Source organism: Schistocerca americana, chromosome 3, assembly GCF_021461395.2.
Source record: "Schistocerca americana isolate TAMUIC-IGC-003095 chromosome 3, iqSchAmer2.1, whole genome shotgun sequence".
In the NCBI taxonomy this organism is placed as follows: Eukaryota; Metazoa; Arthropoda; class Insecta; order Orthoptera; family Acrididae; genus Schistocerca; species Schistocerca americana.
The window spans coordinates 768,937,428-768,961,033 of record NC_060121.1 but is presented as its reverse complement, the minus strand read 5'-3'; the positions used below and the strand labels follow the sequence as shown (position 1 = coordinate 768,961,033).

The 23,606-nt window shown below is 41.9% G+C and overlaps 1 protein-coding gene across 1 annotated transcript; it reads left to right on the top strand.

Moving 5' to 3' along the window:
* Positions 1–662: 662 nt before the first annotated feature.
* Positions 663–23,350, top strand: LOC124606963 (UDP-glycosyltransferase UGT5-like). Its single transcript, XM_047139101.1, has 7 exons — positions 663–759; positions 1,095–1,299; positions 13,431–13,612; positions 13,701–14,160; positions 21,824–22,046; positions 22,129–22,348; positions 22,851–23,350. Exons 2-7 carry the CDS (start codon positions 1,117–1,119, stop codon positions 23,125–23,127), a joined length of 1,545 nt encoding a protein of 514 aa, XP_046995057.1. The 5' UTR covers positions 663–759; positions 1,095–1,116; the 3' UTR covers positions 23,128–23,350.
* The last annotated feature ends 256 nt before the right edge of the window (positions 23,351–23,606 follow it).

The window sequence follows — 23,606 nt, the reverse complement described above, 5'->3', positions numbered from 1 at the left end:
TAAACAACAAATTATCCTTCAGGACTTTTCCCAGTGTTCCATTACTTGTTATATTTCAGCTATTATTTCAGAACATATACAGATATACTTATTCCCTTACATTGTCTGTTTTCTGGTCAAAAGTATGATGGATATTTCTGTATTGCGAAACACAGTGAAGGTGTACGACCAGCGCCATCTAACTTACAGCAAGCCAAGCAAACGTTGCCTTGTCCACATAAGCATCGGTCATTTTCAATCTTCGTGCTCTTGTACCACGAAAATGTCAATAGAGTCCTATTTCATGCTCTGCAAAGAAAGTTTTAGCTGAGTCAACATGACATAGATATCGACATCATTCCACTTTGCGCAGCTCATATCGCCCTGAGAGAGCCATGCACCCAATGTTGGCAGACACTTATGAAACTTAACGAGATAAGTGAAACAAGAAGATAATCTATAAAGTCATGTTTTACGGAGTTTTGAGACAATCTTCAGACCCAAACTCTACTTAGTGTCACAAGGGAGATAAAACTCAAGCACACGAGTCGCCAAGTCATGATTACTAATCCCTCAGTTGGAGGAGTACTAGCTAGCATTACTCAGCGAATTCCCAGTCCGTGACTGGACCTATTACCGAGGCTACGCGCTAGCACATAAACGGCAGAACAGATGCGGCTGTATCCAGACGCCTTCCGATTCTTCTCCCGGCGGAGTCGAGGTCCTAGGTGACAGCATACGCCTCTCGTGGAGCTGCCGTTCTTTAGCACATCTGAACAGGTGACGTCTCTACTCAAAACGTTTGTGAGCTAGAAATTTGCCTATCTTCATTTGATCGTTTAACAATGCTCCACGTAAAATTTAAAAAGAAATCTTAGATTGTTGCGCGTCGTAGTCCACTTGACATAGAATCATCCAATATTACTTTTTACATACCTTGGTGGTCCGGGACTAATACAGAGAGTAGCCATAATAAATATTCGATTCTTTCCCACGCGGCTGTTGAGAGAAAACTTCCAGAAACACGGCAGGGTATGGGATTGTGCTTTAGTTATTCTTTTTCTCTGTAGCAGACCGGTACAGTGCTTTTATGTAGTCCTTGCCTCTGTCTGCAGGTGCACGATTGGTTATTTCGCTATGAGGAGCTCTGTGGCGCTATACCTGGTGCTGATGCTGGCAGCTCGAGCTACAAATTCTGCCAGGATTCTGGGCATCATCCCGACACCGTCCATCAGCCACCAGCTGCCTTTCCGACTGATAGCCCTCGAGCTCGTCAGAAGAGGCCACCAGGTCACACTCATCACAGCGGACCCCATAAGAGTAAGTAAACCTTTGGCTGTACAGAGAATATTACTGTCATAATAGGTAGAGAAGGAATCTTTGACAAGGAATGTAGTTTTTGTACAGCTTGGACGGCACTTTTCCTCACTGAAGGTTATTGTTCGGAGCAGGATGAATTCCACGAACAATCTGCAGAGTTATGTTGGCGAGAGATACCAGAAAGATCCCTGTGCAGACATTTAAAACTCTGTAGACGTCACAAATGTAATTTAAATTTATCGTCTGTTATAGCATACGCCGAAAAGGTTCATTTGATGAGTAATGGTCCTTGGTCGGCAATTACCTGATTTCTTTACAGCCTTAACTGCCGTTAAATTACGTAAAAATAGCGAAATCGTGGATTTATGCTCAAGGATCCAATGCATTTTTTCGATTTATCACTCTTTCCTTTTATCACATGACGTCATTAGACGGCAATATAACAGTGGCATGTATTGATCACGTTCCTCTCCTGGACTTCGGAACCTGGAGTCGTTTGCTATCAAGCTGCCGGCGATCCAATGTTCCCTCCCGCTTTTAGGAGCACTAGAAGATCGACCCCGGTTTGATGATGCGATGCACTTTTGGGAAGCTGGGGCAGACGATAGCCTGTTACTGAGATACTGTAGCTGCTGTTATCAACTGAGATGTTATTATGCGACTCTCGATGGATGCCGTAATTTTATTGAGGGACAAATCCATCGTAAAGCCTTAGTCGCAGAACTGCCGGTGACCACTCGTTAAACTTGCAGAGGAAGGTGCTCTATAAACTCGCAGCACATGTGTCAGCTTAAGATTGCTCTATGAATTAAGCTACCGTCTTGTTACACAGCTTCGAAGTCTGCACATACTGAAACGAATGTCATAAAAATATTCTTTCGGTTAAAAACTGAAGCAGTCTTTTGCTACAAGCGTGACTTTTACCGTCATTAAGCACGAGAGAAGACGTGCAGCTGTGTCTTAACCCCATGTAACGATACAGAAATGTTTACGGAAATTTGTTTGCTTTTCAAACTGATTTTCAGCGTCAGACACCTAATAAAGCATGTAGATATGTTTAATGTATGTAGGTTTATCACTCAGACATCATATATTGTTACAATATTTCAAATTCCGTGCCAAAGATACTAGATGGTGCTTTTGAAATCTGTATGATGCTACTTATTTTGAGTTCAACCATTCTGTAGCAAATATGACATAATTTTTGTTACTGGAATTTCAATGCGGCTTAGTTGTTAATGAATAGTAAATCATAGATTAATTAAATTCCTTCAGATAATCTGTACACGTGTCTCTCAAGTTCAAAATTGAAGGATTTTTAGTTGCCATTGTGAACGGCAGTCATTGCAGTATCGCAGTGCCAGTCATTTGCATTATTGTTGTGCAAGATACTTTTAATACATTACTATATTAATTTCATTTCATACTGTTCGCTACATTATACAAAGGCATTTCCATTGGTTTTAATACATGTCTATCAAGCAGTTACATTCACGCTTATTTTTAGCTTTTACTTCCTTATTTATTGATTTATTTCCACTACCAACTGGGTACAGTACATTTTCCAATTTACACTCATTACGATGAGCACGGACACATGAGGAACGTGATAAAAAAGCGAGTAATGAAACTATAGGAGAAGAAACTGGCGTGACTGTGTGAAAAATGAAAAGAAGAAGAAGCGTAACTGGAAGAAGATAGGAGTTGCCTCCCACGTGACAGTGTTGTGGAGACATTTTTCAGTACACTCGTTCACACACGACACGTGTCTCTCTATAAACTGTCTGATTTTGAGCTACTGCTGTGGCCAGCAATGTCCTCAAGTCTGACACTGACAAAACGTGCTTGACAAGATCAGACATCAAATCCATCCTGGTGTCAGTATCCAGGCCAGCTTGGCTCAGGGGAGAATATAACTGCTTTACGACATTATACCTAACAGGATCATACATCCGGGCCAGAGGGACTGCGACATATCACTGATAAATGGGATTGTTGTATGACTTACCGAAATACGTATCCTCATAAAGAATTAGGATATCTGTCTGTTAATTATTGTTGAGTGTGCTCCCTGCCGCCGTTGGATAAGCAGCTGCAGCAGTAAGTCGTATACTCCTAGCTCACTCATTTGTTACATAGTTTAATTCTTAATTTCTTTGCGTGTTTTTGGTACTTGCATTGTTTAATTCATAAATTTCGGGCGTATTATAGTATTTGAGAGTGTAGCATCGCGTTTTAGTACCTGAATAGTGTAAATTCGCGTTGTCTCCTTCCGCCGCCGAGCAGTGTCAGCAGTGCGCAAGTAGCAGCATTACTGCATCTACTAGGCAATCTTGTATTTTAATAACCGTTTAAATTTTGTCGATTTGTTTGCGCTCTCTGTAGATTAGTTCAGACGTTCTTTTCAAAACAGTTTTTGGCATGGATAGGGACTGCAACTGCTGTGTTCGGATGCAGGCTGAGTTGGCATCCCTTCGCTCCCAGCTTCAGGCAGTGTTGGCTTCGGTCAGCTTGAGGCTGTTGCCAATGGGCATCACTGTGGGGGTCCGGATGGGGGTTTGTCGGGGGCGGCCAGCTCGTCCCACGCATCCCATGATCGGACTACGACTGTGGTTGCCCGGGATACTGCCCGCATTGAGGCTGATCCGTCACCTGTGGTAGAGTGGGAGGTCGTCTCAAGGTGTGGCAGGGGGCGAAAGACATTCCGGAGGGCTGAACGGAAAGCCTCTCCAGTTTGTCTGACGAACCGGTTTCAGGCTCTGTCTCAGGCTGATACTGATCTTCGGCCTGGCATGGCTGCTTGTCCTGTTCCAGAGGTTGCCCCTCAGTCTGCAAGATCCGGGCCGTCGCAGAGGGTGGGCTTACTGGTAGTCGGGAGCTCCAACGTCAGGCGCGTAATGGGGCCCCTTAGGGAAATGGCAGCAAGAGAGGGGAAGAAAACCAATGTGCACTCCGTGTGCATACCGGGGGGAGTCATTCCAGATGTGGAAAGGGTCCTTCCGGATGCCATGAAGGGTACAGGGTGCACCCATCTGCAGGTGGTCGCTCATGTCGGCACCAATGATGTGTGTCGCTATGGATCGGAGGAAATCCTCTCTGGCTTCCGGCGGCTATCTGATTTGGTGAAGACTGCCAGTCTCGCTAGCGGGATGGAAGCAGAGCTCACCATCTGCAGCATCGTCGACAGGACTGACTGCGGACCTTTGGTACAGAGCCGAGTGGAGGGTCTGAATCAGAGGCTGAGACGGTTCTGCGACCGTGTGGGCTGCAGATTCCTCGACTTGCGCCATAGGGTGGTGGGGTTTCGGGTTCCGCAGGATAGGTCAGGAGTCCACTACATGCAACAAGCGGCTACACGGGTAGCAGGGGTTGTGTGGCGTGGGCTGGGCGGTTTTTTAGGTTAGATGGCCTCGGGCAAGTACAGAAAGGGCAACAGCCTCAACGGGTGCGGGCAAAGTCAGGACATGTGGGGACCAAGCAGCAATCGGTATTGTAATTGTCAACTGTCGAAGCTGCGTTGGTAAAGTACCAGAACTTCAAGCGCTGATAGAAAGCACCGAAGCTGAAATCGTTATAGGTACAGAATGCTGGCTGAAGCCAGAGATAAATTCTGCCGAAATTTTTACAAAGGTATAGACGGTGTTTAGAAAGGATAGATTGCATGCAACCGGTGGTGGAGTGTTCGTCGCTGTTAGTAGTAGTTTATCCTGTAGTGAAGTAGAAGTGGATAGTTCCTGTGAATTATTATGGGTGGAGGTTACACTCAACAACCGAACTAGGTTAATAATTGGCTCCTTTTACCGACCTCCCGACTCAGCAGCATTAGTGGCAGAACAACTGAGAGAAAATTTGGAATACATTTCACATAAATATTCTCAGCATGTTATAGTCTTAGGTGGAGATTTCAATTTACCAGATATAGACTGGGACGCTCAGATGTTTAGGACGGGTGGTAGGGACAGAGCATCGAGTGACGTTATACTGAGTGCACTATCCGAAAATTACCTCGAGCAATTAAACAGAGAACCGACTCGTGGAGATAACATCTTGGACCTACTGATAACAAACAGACCCGAACTTTTCGACTCTGTATGTACAGAACAGGGAATCAGGGATCATAAGGCCGTTGCAGCATCCATGAATATGGAAGTTAATAAGAATATAAAAAAAGGGAGGAAGGTTTATCTGTTTAGCAAGAGTAATAGAAGGCAGATTTCAGACTACCTAACAGATCAAAACGAAAATTTCTATTCCGACACTGACAATGTTGAGTGTTTATGGAAAAAGTTCAAGGCAATCGTAAAATGCGTTTTAGACAGGTACGTGCCGAGTAAAACTGTGAGGGACGGGAAAAACCCACCGTGGTACAACAACAAAGTTAGGAAACTACTGCGAAAGCAAAGAGAGCTCCACTCCAAGTTTAAACGCAGCCAAAAACTCTCAGACAAACAGAAGCTAAACGATGTCAAAGTTAGCGTAAGGAGGGCTATGCGTGAAGCGTTCAGTGAATTCGAAAGTAAAATTCTATGTACCGACTTGACAGAAAATCCTAGGAAGTTCTGGTCTTACGTTAAATCAGTAAGTGGCTCGAAACAGCATATCCAGACACTACGGGATGATGATGGCATCGAAACAGAGGATGACACTCGTAAAGCTGAAGTACTAAACACCTTTTTCCAAAGCTGTTTCACAGAGGAAGACCGCACTGCAGTTCCTTCTCTAAATCCTCGCACAAACGAAAAATGGCTGACATCGAAATAAGTGTCCAAGGAATAGAAAAGCAACTGGAATCACTCAATAGAGGAAAGTCCACTGGACCTGACGGGATACCAATTCGATTCTACACAGAGTACGCGAAAGAACTTGCCCCCCTTCTAACAGCCGTGTACCGCAAGTCTCTAGAGGAACGGAGGGTTCCAAATGATTGGAAAAGAGCACAGATAGTCCCAGTCTTCAAGAAGGGTCGTCGAGCAGATGCGCAAAACTATAGACCTATATCTCTGACGTCGATCTGTTGTAGAATTTTAGAACATGTTTTTTGCTCGAGTATCATGTCGTTTTTGGAAACCCAGAATCTACTATGTAGAAATCAACATGGATTCCGGAAACAGCGATCGTGTGAGACCCAACTCGCTTTATTTGTTCATGAGACCCAGAAAATATTAGATACAGGCTCCCAGGTAGATGCTATTTTTCTTGACTTCCGGAAGGCGTTCGATACAGTTCCGCACTGTCGCCTGATAAACAAAGTAAGAGCCTACGGAATATCAGACCAGCTGTGTGGCTGGATTGAAGAGTTTTTAGCAAACAGAACACAGCATGTTGTTATCAATGGAGAGACGTCTACAGACGTTAAAGTAACCTCTGGCGTGCCACAGGGGAGTGTTATGGGACCATTGCTTTTCACAATATATATATATGACCTAGTAGATAGTGTCGGAAGTTCCATGCGGCTTTTCGCGGATGATGCTGTAGTATACAGAGAAGTTGCAGCATTAGAAAATTGTAGCGAAATGCAGGAAGATCTGCAGCGGATAGGCACTTGGTGCAGGGTGTGGCAACTGACCCTTCACATAGACAAATGTAATGTATTGCGAATACATAGAAAGAAGGATCCTTTACTGTATGATTATATGATAGCGGAACAAACACTGGTAGCAGTTACTTCTGTAAAATATCTGGGAGTATGCGTGCGGAACGATTTGAAGTGGAATGATCATATAAAATTAATTGTTGGTGAGGCGGGTACCAGGTTGAGATTCATTGGGAGAGTGCTTAGAAAATGTAGTCCATCAACAAAGGAGGTGGCTTACAAAACACGCGTTCGACCTATACTTGAGTATTGCTCATCAGTGTGGGATCCGTACTAGATCGTTTTGACGGAGGAGATAGAGAAGATCCAAAGAAGAGCGGCGCGTTTCGTCACAGGGTTATTTGGTAACCGTGATAGCGTTCCCGGAGATGTTTAGCAAACTCAAGTGGCAGACTCTGCAAGAGAGACGCTCTGCATTGCGGTGTAGCTTGTTCGCCAGGTTTCGAGAGGGTGCGTTTCTGGATGAGGTATCGAATATATTGCTTCCCCCTACTTATACCTCCCGAGGAGATCACGAATGTAAAATTAGAGAGATTAGAGCGCGCACGGAGGCTTTCAGACAGTCGTTCTTCCCGCGAGCCATACGCGACTGGAACAGGAAAGGGAGGTAATGACAGTGGGACGTAAAGTGCCCTCCGCCACACACCGTTGGGTGGCTTGCGGAGTATAAATGTAGATGTAGATGTAGATGTAGAACGATGCACATACCCAAAGTAAAACAGGAACTGATGAGCCAAAACATTACTACCACCTGCTTAATAGCTTGTTTGTCCGTCTTTGGAACGAAATACATCACTGATTCTGCGTATCGGGGATCGGATTGTTTGTTAGTAGGTTTGCGGAGATGTGTGGCATTAGATGTCTGTTCATAGGTCATGTAATGCGCGTAAATAACGGGCTGCCGACTTGCGTACGCGATGATGGCACCCGATAGCGACCCAGATGGGTTCGATAGGATTTACTTGAGAACGAATTTCGCTGCCGAGACATCAACGTGAGTTCACTATAACGTTCCTCAAACTACTGTCACACGGTTCCTTGATATCCCGGATACTGGCATCGGGATATATTTGGGGTCTGAGCTGGTCCCACATGTTTTATCAGGGTCAGTTTTGGGAGTATTGCTGGCCACGTTAGTATCTCAAACTCACACAGACAGTTCGTAGAGACGCGCGTCGGGTGTGGACGAGACATGGACAATTCTACTGTTTAAAGATGACATCGCTGTCGGGGAAAACACCATGCACGAATGGATGCAGGTGGTTCAAGCCAGCAGCGTGTCTTCGATTAGTACCACAGGTCCCATGCAAGAACATGAGAATGTTTCCCGTAGCATAATACTGCTCCCACCAGCCTGCGTCAGTGACTTTCTGCACGTTACGAGCCGCCATTCACCTCGATGACGGCGTTTGTGCAGACGACCATGAACCTAATGTAGCAAAAATGTGATTCATCCAAAGAGCCGACAAGTTTCCATTGATCGGCGGTTAAATTTCGATGGTTCCGTTCCCAATGAAATCGTAATTGACGGTGTCGTTGGGTTAACATGTGAACACGTAGGGGTGGTCTGCAGTGGAGCTCCTACCAACCGATCCCTTCTTCTGGTCAAGTTGTGCCACAAACTTCTCTTCTCCCCAATCCTATTCAATACTTCCTCATTAGTTACGTGATCTACCCATCTAATCTTCAGCATTCTTCTGTAGCACCACATTTCGAAAGCTTCTATTCTCTTCTTGTCCAAACTATTTACCGTCCATGTTTCACTTCCATACATGGATACACTCCATACAAATACTTTCAGAAATGACTTCTTGACACTTAAATCTATACTCGATGTTAACAAATTTCTCTTCTTCAGAAACGCTTTCCTTGCCATTGCCAGTCTACATTTTATATCCTCTCTACTTCGACCATCATCAGTTATTTTGCTCCCCAAATAGCAAAACTCCTTTACTACTTTAAGTGTCTCATTTCCTAATCTAATACCCTCAACATCACCCGACTTAATTCGACTACATTCCATTACCCTCGTTTTGCTTTTGTTGATGTTCGTCTCATATCCTCCCTTCAAGACACCATCCATTCCCTTCAACTGCTCTTCCAAGTCCTTTGCTGTCTCTGACAGAATAACAATGTCATCAGCGAACCTCAAAGTTTTTATTTCTTCTCCATGGATTTTAATACCTACTCCTAATATTTCTTTTGTTTCCTTTACTGCTTACTCAATATACAGATTGAATAACATCTGGGAGAGGCTACAACCCTGTATTACTCCCTTCCCAACCAATGCTTCCCTTTCATGTCCCTCGACTCTTATAACTGCCATCTGGTTTATGTACAAATTGTAAATAGCCTTTCGCTCCCTGTATTTTACCCTGCCACCTTTAGAATATGAAAGAGAGTATTCCAGTCAATGTTGTCAAAAGCTTTCTCTGAGTCTACAAATGCTAGAAACGTAGGTTTGCCTTTCCTTAATCTTTCTTCTAAGATAAGTCGTAGGGTCAGTATTGCCTTACGTGTTCCAGTATTTCTACGGAATCCAAACTGATCTTCCCCGAGGTCGGCTTCTACTAGTTTTTCCATTCGTCTGTAAAGAATTCGTGTTAGTATTTTGCAGCTGTGCTTATTAAACTGATTGTTCGGTAATTTTCACATCTGTCAACTCCTGCTTTCTTTGGGATTGGAATTATTATATTCTTCTTGAAGTATGAGGGTATTTCGCCTGTTTCATACATCTTGCTCACCAGATGGTAGAGTTTTTTCAGGACTGGCTCTCCCAAGGCCGTCATTAGTTCCAATGGAATGTTGTCTACTCCGGGAGCCTTCTTTCGACTCAGGTCTTTCAGTGCTCTGTCAAACTCTTCACGCAGTATCGTATCTCCCACTTCATCTTCATCTACATCCTCTTCCATTTCCACAATATTGTCCTCAAGTACATCGCCCTTGTATAGACCCTCTATATACTCCTTCCACCTTTCTGCTTTCCCTTCTTTGCTTAGAACTGGGTTTCCATCTGAGCTCTTGATGTTCATACAAGTGGTTCTCTTATCTCCAAAGGTCTCTTTCATTTTCCTGTAGGCAGTATCTATCTTACCCCTAGTGAGATAAGCCTCTACATCCTTACATTTGTCCTCTAGCCATCCCTGCTTAGCCATTTTGCACTTCCTGTCGATCTCATTTTTGAGACGTTCGTATTCCTTTTTGCCTGCTTCATTTACTGCATTTTTATATTTTCTCCTTTCATCAATTAAATTCAATATTTCTTCTGTTACCCAAGGATTTCTACTAGCCCTCGTCTTTTTACCTACTTGATCCTCTGCTGCCTTCAATACCTCATCCCTCAAAGCTACCCATTCTTCTTCTACTGTATTTCTTTCCCTCATTCCTGTCAATTGTTCCCTTATGCTCTCCCTGAAACTCTGTACAACCTCTGGTTCTTTCAGTTCATCCAGGTCCCATCTCCTTAAATTCCCACCTTTTTGCAGTTTCTTCAGTTTTATTCTACAGGTCATAACCAATAGATTGTGGTCAGAGTCCATATCTGCCCCTGGAAATGTCTTACAATTTAAAACCTGGTTCCTAAATCTCTGTCTTACCATTATATAATCTATCTGATACCTTTTAGTATCTCCAGGGTTCTTCCATGTATACAACCTTCTATCATGATTCTTAAACCAAGTGTTAGCTATGATTAAGTTGTGCTCTGTGCAGAATTCTACCAGGCGGCTTCCTCTTTCATTTCTTAGCCCCATGCATGGGGTAACACTGACCAACCCCTTTTTGCGATGTGTTCAGAATCCTCAGACTTGTGTGGGGCCGAGCGTTATCTTGTTGCAGCGAACATCTCCTGGGTTGCTGTGGTGCCGAATTCGCCGGAAGCGCGTCTTTTGTTAATGTGTTGACATATGCTTCTGAATTAGTGGCACCGTCTGTTGGCATCACATCAATGATAATCACATCTTCATAGTTCCAAAATATGGTGATCATGACCTTATTGGCGGTAGGAGTTGCTGCAACATGTCAGGTGTGACAGCCGTGGTGGTCTCCCCGAGCGCTGAAAATCGTGGAGCTGCGTCGAAGCGCCACCTAATAACCTCACCCTCCGCCCCCAGCGACTAACTGTACTTCTGTCGACAGCAGATGCTCCATAGACTTTGCACAATCATTTGTGAATATTCCCCAAATTTCTTTCTCTGCAGTGAGAAATTCAATGTCGGCACATTTCTTGTGGCCTACATCGGCTACAGTTGCCATTTTGAAACTGTCCTGCAGCTACACTATCAGTCAGATGTGACGGAAACTTGGCGAGCTCACTCAGAAGACTTCAAATAATACATAAATAACGTTTCGCATTCTTAGCTTTGTTTTTGGCTGAGAAAAAAGTGCAGTACATTACTTTCTGGGCAACCCTCGTAAATATTTGTGAGGATACATATTTGCCGGCCGGAGTGGCCGTGCAGTTCTAGGCGCTACAGTCTCGAGCCGAGCGACCGCTACGGTCGCAGGTTCGAATCCTGTCTCGGGCATGGATGTGTGTGATGTCCTTAGGTTAGTTAGGTTTACGTATTTCTAAGTTCTAGTCGACTGATGACCTCAGAAGTCGCATAGTGCTCAGGGCCATTTGAACCATTTTTTTGATACATATTTCTGTAACGGTCCAAAATAACAAAAGTGCACAGTGCGACATTTGTTTATAAGATTTCGTTTCAAAATGATTGTAAGGTTAAAAATCATCTGGAGGAAAGGTATCTTACTATAATTTCCCTATTCCCAATTATCGTCGCACTTGCTTGAACATGAGACATATGGCCGATGTTCTGCTCCTATTGCCTGCTCTTATTAATTCTAATAAGTATGAATAGATTGTTTAGGATCTTAAATAAGTTTAAAATAAACGGAAGTTCAGTATGTATGCTTCAACACATACAACACTTAGAAAACATTACTACATTTCTGTATATTACTTTGTTGCTTTAGGTGTGCTTCATGGCCTACATTAAATATATTAAATAATTAATTATTATATTATTAACAGGTTTCTAGAATATATTATCTGGTTATCGCTTTTTGTTAGTAAGAAACTGTTTAGTTCATTCCTAGTGTAGTTACAAAGAAGTAGGAAGAATAATTCCGGTTAAACCCCGTCGCAGACGGTGTCGTTATAGACAGGACAGAAACTCAGATTTGGGAACGAAAGAAAAGGAAATTAGCTGTGTTATTTTCAATGGGATCATCAGAGGATTTGCTTTCAGTGATTTATGGAAACCACGGAAAGCTTAGATCAGGATGGCTAGAGCGACATTTGAACTTCTGTCCACCAGAATACGAGTTCAGTATCATACCATTGTCTCAGCCACCTGTTCGGGTCATGTGGTTGCAGTACGTAATCAGCGTACCTCAGGGGATGAAAGATATACAGCTGATCATCAACGAATATCTGAGCACTTCAGTATGATGCATTGTCAATCATCAAACTGTCCACGATATTCCTCTAACGGAAATGGCAACGACTTTCTTTCGAAATGACCGTGCGATGAAAAATAATGCTGCAAGCAGAAGCCTAATTCATCTGTGAAGGACATATTCGCCACTTAGGGTGTCTCGATGCCACTGGCACTACGCTGGACAGCACCATTACTTAACTTCCGTGAACTGCACAAGCACTGCTGTGTGTATGGCATCCAGCGCTAAACTTTCAAGTAGTTGTAAGTTCTGCAGACAGTCGATTAACGGTCTCAAAAGCGGAGGAGATATGTGGCACTGTTGGCTGAAGGGAGGGTGCCGTGAGGATGTAAATATCAGTACCAGCACATATCCATCTTCCCTTGAATAGTAACAAGGAAACAGCTAAGCTTAGTATCCCCATCCCGCAATTACTATCAACAACGCTACATGCTGTCACTCCATGAAACAACGCAGAGAAGTTTTGAGGAGCTACAGTCTGATGATCAGGGAGATTTACGCCACCGCCTCTGTTCCTCTTGCTTGGGACATACAGGTACCGAAATTTCATATACCACCAAGACTCGAAATATCTAACTCCAGAGTACCACCAAACAAGCTTGCATCGGGAAGCGCAGCTAAAGGGGCAGGTTCCGTCACTTTGTAGCTCATTCCATGCTTCTTAGACAGTTCTCTGGGTTCGAACTGTTTCTAGGCACCCGCTAGGCACCTGAGGAGTCCACGTTACAAAATAGAGTCTAAATGACGACCGTGACACCTTACAGTGTAAATCTCACCAAGAGACTACTCTCTGCTCGCAACTAAAATGAAAATACGACTCAGGAACTTCCAGTCTGCTGCTCTACTTACCGTTGTCTTTAAATCAGTAACCTGCTCGAAGTAGGGTACAGGTCATTTTACGGAGATATAACTCATAAAAAAGCACTTTCAAAATGCTATGATTACGGGTGATAACTTTCCCTTGTTCTTGCTTTTCCTTGCCTTAGCTCAACTTTTAGGCATTAGAATGTAATTCATTATTGTTCTTGTTACATATGTAAGGACATTTCTCACTAAAAAAAATTTCTTCCATTAGAAAAATATCCAGAATTACACCGAAATTGATCTGTCGGCAACGTACGAATACTGGAAGACATCATTTGACTTTGTATCAATGGCAGACAAAAGCCCAATGGAAGCGATGAGTGCCTGGACTCCTGCAGGAAAGGCGATTTGCGAGATCCAGTTAGAGTCCCAACAGATTAAGGATTTCCTTCGGTAATTATGATGTTTGAATTGAATGATATATTTTGCGTTCTCAAAATTTCAGTGCTGAGATAATATGACCTCTTAACTTTGTTCGCAGGTCCCAACAATCTTTCGACGTAATAATCATAGAAAAGTTAATGTATTATTGCTATTATGGCTTGATTCATCTCCTGGGATACCCACCAACAATTGCCTTCGTGTCTCTGGGCGCTCCCGCTGCAGTACTGGATTCTTTTGGGAATCCCAACAACCCGGCATACTCTCCCGATGTCATGCTTGGGTATACAGACCACATGTCCTTCTGGCAAAGGCTGTATAATGCCTACCTTATAGCACGATGTACTTACATAATGAACTACGAAGTGATACCATCGCAAAATGAGCTCGTTAGGAAGTATTTTGGTCCCGGTATCCCCCATATATACGAAATCGACAGAAACTTCAGCCTCCTTCTTGCAAACAACCACTTCAGCGTCAACTATCCGCGACCGCTGCTGCCTAATATCATCGAGTTGACGGGACTGCATCTGGAGAAAGAGCGGAAGCCACTTCCTAGGGTAAGTAGAAAAATCTACTTTCGCTAATCCACGACAAATAATTTCGCCTTGAACTTACTAGTGTGCCTTTATAGGGTGCAAGGAATTCTCCGATAATTATTTGATTACTTTTTGATAATTGAGCTTTTATTGATTGACACACGTAATTCATGACACAGCACACAGACCCTTGGTCCACTGAATCTGTTGAGTAAATTGTATGCTGTTCGTTAAAATATTGTCACGCACTTCACTGAACGCTCAGTGTGTGACAACAGGTTGCGTGTATGAAGCATGCATAAAGATGTTTTCTGTCAGAAGGAGATGACGAGCAGAATTGTGTCAGTTGTCGATAATGCCATACTTGTAGGAACTCACAAGATTGCGAATAACGTCAGACTGATTTAAGGACAGTTAGTCAAGCACACGTCCACAGTTAAAGACGTTATTGTGAGGAAAGTGATGAAGTAACTTCATTATGAATTTGCAAGACCTGATAGGAAACATATTCTACAATGAAATCGTCATTCTGTGAGAATCTAGACTTTATAGGTGAAATTCAATGAAAAAGATCTCTTCTCGTTGTCAGCCGCCTAACAGTCTTATTTTAAAGGAAATTTTTTACACGTTCCCTACATCTCCCAACTGAAAATTCGTTCAGAAAGATTTTGTGTCTCTGCGACAGTATAACCTAGAAAAACATCAAAAACTACGGTTAGATATGTAGGTCACCTTTCATGCACCTGCATGAAGTGTCAGGCGGACCAATCACATGTCTCCTGTGGTAGCTGCCCTGGTGCCTGGTGGGAGACACGATAGGGGAAGAGGGCAGGGGGGGGGGGGGGGACAGATAACGATATTAGCACATCATTTCCTGCAGCCTGTGTTTTCTAAAGTGACCGATGTCCATCTACAAAGTTGGTCCACAAAACATTAGGCAGTGGCCCTCTGCCCACCGCTCACACAGAGCCTTTCAGCACATGGGTGGACATTAGGCTGGGCAAGGAAATAAAGCTGGACAATTGTTTGCCACGAGCCCATGGTCTCCGCTCCAAGCATTCTCTGTTAGCCCCATCTCAACTTCAATGCACCGTGTCTACTTACACAAGCAAACTCATCACCCTGTTAAAGAAGGGAAATGATGCTACATGGACAAGTGTGCTACCACTCACTGTTGACCAAGATCTTGAACAAACTCATTGTAACACACACGGTTATCATCCTCCAATTATACATCCGATCTCAAATTACAGAAAAAGACTTGAAAAATTGCCTGCCATTGTTCATCGTACACTATCGTTAAATTTCGTATAACTAATAAACTTGTACCATACTGAAAACTCCATTGCTGAAGTCTGCAACGACTGTCTTTAATATTGTTTCAGTTACTCTTAATTCCAAAGGGAACTATTTTTCTCTGTTTTTATGGCCACCATTTACCAACAACAACATATTAAAAGCAATGTAACTGAATTTGAATTTGGGTAATATTCCTATTTAGGTAACATATACAGTGCTGTCCATCTGTCAAATATATGAAAATAAATGTCTGTAAACTGCAGTTGCACTTCATTCGTTCAATCAACCACCGCAAAATGGCGACACATGTATACCGACAACAAACAAAGGTCCTAATGCAGTAGGTACAACACACACGATGTCTGTTGTATTGTGCAGTTCATAGATAGGTCAACGTATCTTTTTTCCATGAAAAACGAGTTATCATTATCGAACAGTGTTTTGCTGATCATCTACAGGCAACGTGTTGTAGACATGTTTCGTGGGAAATATCCAGATGCCTCAGTCATGAACGGTTCCACAGTAACGAAATTAATCGCCGTTTCCAGGAATATGGAACAGTTGCAGGCAAGCAGATAACGGGTAGACCGGTTATTTTCAAACTGGCTATGGCTAGTGAAAGGATGTTTCGTTCTTCTTCGAAAAGCTTGAGGAGACTGTCTGTCCGGTTCAGGGTTCATCTGTTGGAGATGAAGATGCGAGAGCTTAAGTTTTTATTTGTAGTGCGCAGAAATTGAAGGCCACGGATTGAGATGTCTCCTGTACTGTGGGTTCCATTGTTTCAGACATTTGTTTATACCTACGCAACAGCAGAGCTGGACTACACTTCCTTAACTGATGAGACACGATTTCTTCTTACAAAGAAATGTCACTAACTAGACCACTTATTTAACGAAGAAGAAAGCACACTAGCAAGAGACTATCCTCAAGAACCTGTCTGGCACGAAAATTTCGGCCATAATTCTGATAGTACCAACCTATGACCTTCTGAAAATATAGTCTGGGAACTACGCGTGCACCATTAGTTTGTCATGCATTCCACCATAGTGGAGGCCCGCTTAATGTCTGAGTGTGAAGTACTGTATAGGTCAGGGAGGAAAAGTTTCTTTTCTTTTTTCTAGGCCATCAGTCTTCTGACTGGATTGATGCGAATTACTCTCCTGTGTCATCCACTTCGTCTTAATAACAACTCCAACCTACGTCCTTAACTATTTGATGGAAGTTAATCCCTGATATCTTAACAGATGTGCTATCATGCTATCTCTTCTTCTTATCAGAGTTTTCAATATATTCCGTTCCTCACCGGTTCTCTGGAAAAGCTCTTCATTCCTCACATTATTAGTCCATCTAATTTTTAACATTCTTCTGTAGCACCACATCTCAAATGCTTCAATTATCTTCTGTTGCGATTTCTCCACAGCCTACGTCTCACTACTATACAATGCTGTGCTCAAAACGTATATTCTCAGAAATTTTTTCCTCAACTTAAGGCCTATGTTTGATACCAGTAGACTTCTCTTGGCGCAGAGTGTCATTTTTGCCAGTGCTGGTTCACTTTTTATGTCCTCCTTGCTCCGTCCGTCATCGGTTATTTTGCTCCCTAGGTAACAGAATTCCTTAATATCATCTAATTCGTGATAAAATTTTCTGTTAATTTTCTTGCTGTCCTCATTTCTGCAACTTCTCATTACTTTTGTCTTTCTTCGATTTACCTTCTGTCCATATCCTGAACCCAGTAGCCTGTTCCTTCTATTCAACAGGATCTTTCATTCTTCTTCAGTTTCACTTGGGATAGCAATGTCACCAGCGAATCTTACCATTGATATACTTGCACACTGAATTTTAATCACACTCTTGAATCGTTATTTTATTTCCGCCACTGCTTGTTCGCTGCATAGATTGAATGTCAGGGGTGAAAGGCTACGTCCTTGTCTAACACTCTTTGTCGTCCGTTCTTGGTATTCCACTCTTTTTGTTATCTCTTGGTTCTTGAATATGTTGTCCGTATTTTCCTATAGCTTATCCCTATTTTTCTCGTGATTTCTAATAACTTGCGCCATTTTACATTGTGGAACGCTTTCTCCATGTCGACAGATCATACGAACATGCCTTGATTTTTCTTCAGTCTTGCTTCTTTTATCAACTGCTATGTCAGAACTGCCTCTCTGGTGCCCTTACCTTCCCCAAGGCCAAACTGATCGTCATCCACAGATTCTCAATTTTCTTTTCCAGCTTTCTGTATGTTATTGTCAGCAACTGGGACGCATAAGCTGTTATGCTGATTGTGCAATAATTCTTGATATCTCCGCAAGTGTCCGGATGATGTTTTCGCGGAAGTTTGATGGCATACCACCAGTCTGATACATACTACACGCCAACGTGTGTAATCGTTATGTTGCGGCTTCCCTTCTGCCTTATTTGATTTTAAGTCTTCCAAAGTTCTTCTAAATCCTGATTTTAATACTGGATCATTTAACTCTTCAATATCGACTGCTGTTTCCTGTTCTATCAGCTCATCAGGTAAGTTCTCGCTCTCACTGAGGCCCTCAATTTACTCCTTCCACCTATTCGCTTTCTCTGCTGCATTCAACAGTGTAATTCCCGTACCATTCTTAGTGTCACCGCCGTTACTTTTAGTTTCACAGGAGATTGTTTTAACTTTTCTGCATACCGAGTCAGTCCTTCCCGTAGAGGCCTGTGAGATATTATTTTGAAGTTGGTTACATGCTTTTATTAGCTGTGTCAATGTGCAGTTTCTGACCTTTACATGGTGACAGAGATTTCTCCGCTATATCGCAATTCAGAAATACAGTGTAAATGAATGAAATGAATGGATGTGTGATTAAAGAAGTAACATAGCACTATTTAATTATTAAGATCGCTGTTGTGCGTTATTTTCTTTGAATTTTAAATCTGACGCTGTTAAACTGAACTACATTTGCCGAAGATGCACTATTCTTCAACGTGATTGGCATGATTAAATGGTAATGAAGAAGTCACAAACTTCGTTTCGTAATGTTTCTTCAGTTTCTTAGGTTTACTCGTTTTGATTTGAGGTACATATATAGATTGTTAAAATGATGTTGAACGTACATGTGCATGAGGTTGACATATTTCATTCTGTTATGACTTCCCATTTTTTTTTGTGCATAAGATAACATGTGTTCTCGAATAAGATTTTTCAAATCACGGTTATCAGATATATCCATCTTGCCCCTCGTCTTCCCTAGCCTTTGAAATCGCGTGAATAGGAGGGCACTGGTTGTCACTCCACTGTACAGTATTTCGCACTCGGGCATTAGGAGGTTAAAATGGGCCGAAGCGAGTGACAAGCAAACAATGCACGCGAAAGTTTAAAAGTTGTACTTTCAGAAGGCCATAACTGAGTACTGTAAAAAATTATGGCACAAATTTTCCAACACGGTCAATTTCTGGGGCTGATAATCATGCAAGTGTGCTTTTTTCCGCTTTATATTATGAGATCGTGCTGGTTACGTTTCTTTGTTAGTAGATACGTGAGTAGACAAAACACTTGAATTTGATCAACCGAAAAAACACTATTATTTTGTGAAAACACCTTGTGCTGTTAGAAAATCGGTGTGTAGTGCGCTGCATCACATCGTCAAACAGTGGGCCCTACTTTCTTTGAAACTACAATGAACAGTGTTGTGTATGAGGACATAATTACACCGTTTATTTTGCTCATTCTGGAAAATGAAAATTGCTATTGGCTGCAGTGTGGAAGCGCCACATGTCATATTTCTACCTGACGTTTGTGAATTTTCAGTCTCCTTGTATATTTTTATAGATAAAATATAACTATTAAGGCTGATGACCATTTATTTAAATGTTAGTAGTTGCTGCAAATGGAATGGAAAAATTATATAGTCAAAATTACATCGTTTACATATCTAGTTAACAATGCTAAATGTTAAGACAAGCTTATCGAATCACGAATATTTAACTGTGTGTACTTTAGAAAACCAAAGCAAATTTGGAATATAATTACTTATCTGCAAACATGAAAGGTATAGAAATGAGTTAAAAAAATCACATGAAAAACCGCAGGTCACAATATTCAATAAAAGCGATGATCTTTATGATATGGTACCTTACATGTAACCTATGACAAACAAACTACAAAGAATAAAAGAAACAAATATTTAAAAATTCGATGTCTGAAGTTTTTAATTCCATCAGTAACATTGAATTGCTTGAGGGGTACTGGTATTGGTACAAAAGAGTAAAAGCAATCAACAACATGGGAAAGAGGGGTACTGGTATTGCTAGAAAGTAGTAAGAGCAAACAACAATATAGTAAAAACTATCAAGCGACTTATATACAAATAAAATTAGTTTCAGTGTCTTCTATAACACATAGAAAGTGACGAAGATAAGTTTTTGTATGAGACTTAGCATAGCAAATAGTAATCAACTGGAGACACTGTAACTTATTTAAGGAACATCAACAGAGATAACGATGTGTGGCTAAACCATCGATGAAACGAGTAATATTTAAAGGAATTAGCGGAGCTGTACTCACCAGAGAAAGTCCTGGTGACAATACTAATGCAGTATGGTGGGCATTCTACCTGTTGCAGAGAACTGCAACTTTAATCATTTACACATCTACCGTTAGTGTGAACCTATAGGAAGTTACATTTACATCCAACCCACTTCTGCTGGATGCTTCAATTTTTTTATGTCAGGCATTGTATAAAGTTATGTTTTACAAATTTTCTGAAGTCGGAAGTATACAGGTTTGTAATCCGTTCAGAAAACGATGCTGAATGCTGCACTTCAAACAAAGAAGTGAAGCAACGATCTGCTGTCGAAGAAGCAAAGTTTCTGAGGTGGACATCTTGATTAACAGTACACGATCACGTTACAAATGAGGATTTCGTAATTTATATGGTCAGTGCCAAATGTGGACAAGAGGAGAGAAAGCCTTCTAAAATGGCACGGAGTTATTCTTGGAGGACATACAACAGCGGAAAAGATTGTATTTAGTTTGAGAGTAAATTTAAACAGGCAGTAACATGATCTAGGGAGCGATGGCTTGAAACTCTGCTTGAAGATTACAATCCTGCACACTGATCAGTCAGAAGATTGGACAAAATGGTGACAGAGAACCGAAACAGTGGACACCGCCGGCATGTGGGACAAATGCTAAGGAAGAAGAAGAAGTCATGTCCATTGGCATGCACTCGATCCAGCCAACTACACTGAACAAAAATACAGGAAAATACGTTTAGTGTGGCTTTGAAGCCAAGCATAAATAATATTGTTAACTTGGACAAAGTCACAGACTCCCAGGTTTGTTACGAGTGTTGTTCAAAATTCACGAGGAAATGTGAAATTATATCAAAGGTGTTTTATAAATCTTTTGGCTATCTATATTTATGAGTAGAGTGAAATCATTTTGTTGGAAGGATGTAGGTACCAATTTATTTTAACGGTTGCATTGCGTCTGATGGCTGATTCTGGGATTGAAGTTCCAATAACCCAATGTCTTTTGCTGACTTTTATTCATGAATGGCGTACACACAATACCTAGGAGCTGTCATGTTGTCACGTTCTTTGGTCATTCCAGACAAATGTGTAATAATAATAATAACACATGTATCTCATTTGAACTGGCTTTAGGCAGCTCTACAGCCAGCTTGAGTAAGGTAGTGGGTGGTCTGGCAGAACGTCTTGGCATCTTTTTAAGCTTCTCAGCAGCTGTTAGTTACATTTTGGAAATAAGCTCGTAAGCACACATGAAATTTGGGTTAAACGTAATCTCTTCTTTTCCAACCTCAGACATGTACTGGTGAGACAAGTAGTGAAACTTTAATTTATGGCTTAATATTTAGTGATTTAATATGAGTTAGCTATAGAAAATCATGTGGTGAAAAACTAAGGTATGATTGATAGCTGGTAACACTAAAAGCTTTACGTGTAAGTGTATAAATGTTCTCAGTTATCACTAAGAAAATGTATGTAAGCACACCACATCAGTTCATATCCTCAACTTATGACTAGTTCTTATTCATAACTTTCAAACTACACAGACACTTTTCCAGCATATTGGGGACTAACATTTCTGGGAAAAGGATGTAGCAATAACCTTGAAATACCCATAGGCTCAATGATGTAAGTGATATTACCAGCTTTTAACCTTTAGAATAAGGTACATTGTGATGAAAATAATTTGACATCCTGTTTACACTTGTTACAAGTGTTCGGTACAGTGTTTATTGTGCTTAAGATAGAAAGAAATTTACGATCCAGCTCAATAAAATGAGTATCTTGGATAGTTTTCCGTTTTTGTAGCACATTCTCTAAGTTATCAATTTGTCTATATAATGTAGTTACTCCCAAGGGGCTATTTATTTTGCAGGATATCCAAAATTTCCTTGATGGTGCAACAGATGGTGTGATTTACTTCAGCCTCGGCAGCAATGTGAAAAGTATTGCACTGCCAGAGCATAAGAGGCGAGCGTTCCTCGAAGCTTTCGCGCAGTTACCACAGCGGGTGCTCTGGAAGTGGGAGGTGGACAGCCTGCCTGGACAGCCGGAGAACGTCATGATAGCCAAGTGGCTGCCCCAGCAGGACGTCTTGGGTAAGCTTCTGTACACTGTAGCATTCCTGTGCGAAGAGCTCTGTACAGACCACGTTTATTACCTGTCTTTCCGCTTTTTCAGCACATCCAAACATTCGTCTGTTCATCACTCAGGGAGGACTCCAGAGCATGAATGAAGCAAGTTACTTCGCAGTGCCTCTAATTGGCATTCCTTTCATGGGAGATCAAGAGCACAATGTGGCTAAAATGGTGCAGGCAGGAATTGGGTACCGTCTGTCATTCAAAGATGTCACTACCGATACCGTTCTGAAAGCGGTTCACACAGTTCTTGGAAATGATAGGTAAGTTAACATATTTTAATTTTGATGAGAAATATTAAAATTTCATTTGTGTTATCAAGGTAACAAACTGATATTTTCCCCCAGTATTTCTCGAGCTGAGCTGTAGCTTGCTTCCAGAGATTTCTACGTTGTCAAAAAGTTCAGCCTTATATTGATTCGTTTTCTTTAGCAGAGTAATGACAAATTCTGAATGTACTTGTATGTGACGTTTCGTTGCTATAGACATACAAAGGACAATTTCTACGTAAGAAATATAATTCTATATACAGATTGATCTCTCGCGGTTGTAGTTTGCTTCCTCTTTCTGAACCTTATCTGACTCCATTATATTATGTTTAGTGTCACTTTTACAAAGATTTTCGTAATACATACTAATATTTTTTCTTTTAAACTTAATTCCTGTTTGATTAACTGAGTTTCATTATTTTTCTCGCACTCAACTTCTGCAGTAACTTCTAATTATTACTTGCACCCTACGATTATTTCCCTATTTTTCGCACAGCTACCGAGAGAACATGAAGCGACTCTCAGCAGTATTCCGTGAGCACCAGGAGAGGTCTCTGGATAATGCCGCGTGGTGGATCGAGTACGTGATACGCCACAAGGGTGCTCCACACATGCGTAGTGCAGCCCTCGACCTGACCTGGTGGCAGCTGCTGCTGCTCGACGTCATCGGATTCGTTGTTGCAGTGGCGTCCGTGGTGGTCTATTTGCTGTACAAGACGGCCTGCTATTGCAAGAGATTCGTGGCTCTTAAAGTAAAGGAGAAGACTTCGTGAAACTAATTTTGGAGGAGTCTCATATATTCATACCATAGATTTTGTCTACAGCCAATGTGGAGAGATAGGCTTCAACGAAACTTCTGTGGCACAGTGCATATGATGTTTTATTGTCCGCCCCCGGTAGCTGAGTGGTCAGCGCGACGTACTGTCAATCCTAAGGGCCCGGGTTCGATTCCCGGCTGGGTCGTAGATTTTCTCCGGTCAGGGACTGGGTGTTGTGTTGTCCTAATTATCATCATTTCATCCCCATCGACGCCGAAGTGGCGTCAAATCGAAAGACTTGCACCAGGCGAGCGGTCTACCCGACGGGAGGCCCTCGTCACACGCCATTATTATATTATGTTTTATTTTCACGTAATACTCCGATAAAAAGTATTCATTCCTGCTGTGCAGGTGACTAGTATGTGACTTTGTATTTATTGAAATACTGAATGTATTATTTATAAAATAAAAATCTTTTGTTGCGTATATTTGTT

Coding starts and splice junctions, on each gene's coding strand:
- LOC124606963 (XM_047139101.1), top strand. CDS start 1,117: ATGAGGAGCTCTGTGGCGCTATACCTGGTGCTGATGCTGGCAGCTCGA. Junction 1,300..13,430: donor TCACAGCGGACCCCATAAGA/GTAAGTAAACCT, acceptor TTCTTCCATTAG/AAAAATATCCAGAATTACAC. Junction 13,613..13,700: donor CAGATTAAGGATTTCCTTCG/GTAATTATGATG, acceptor CTTTGTTCGCAG/GTCCCAACAATCTTTCGACG.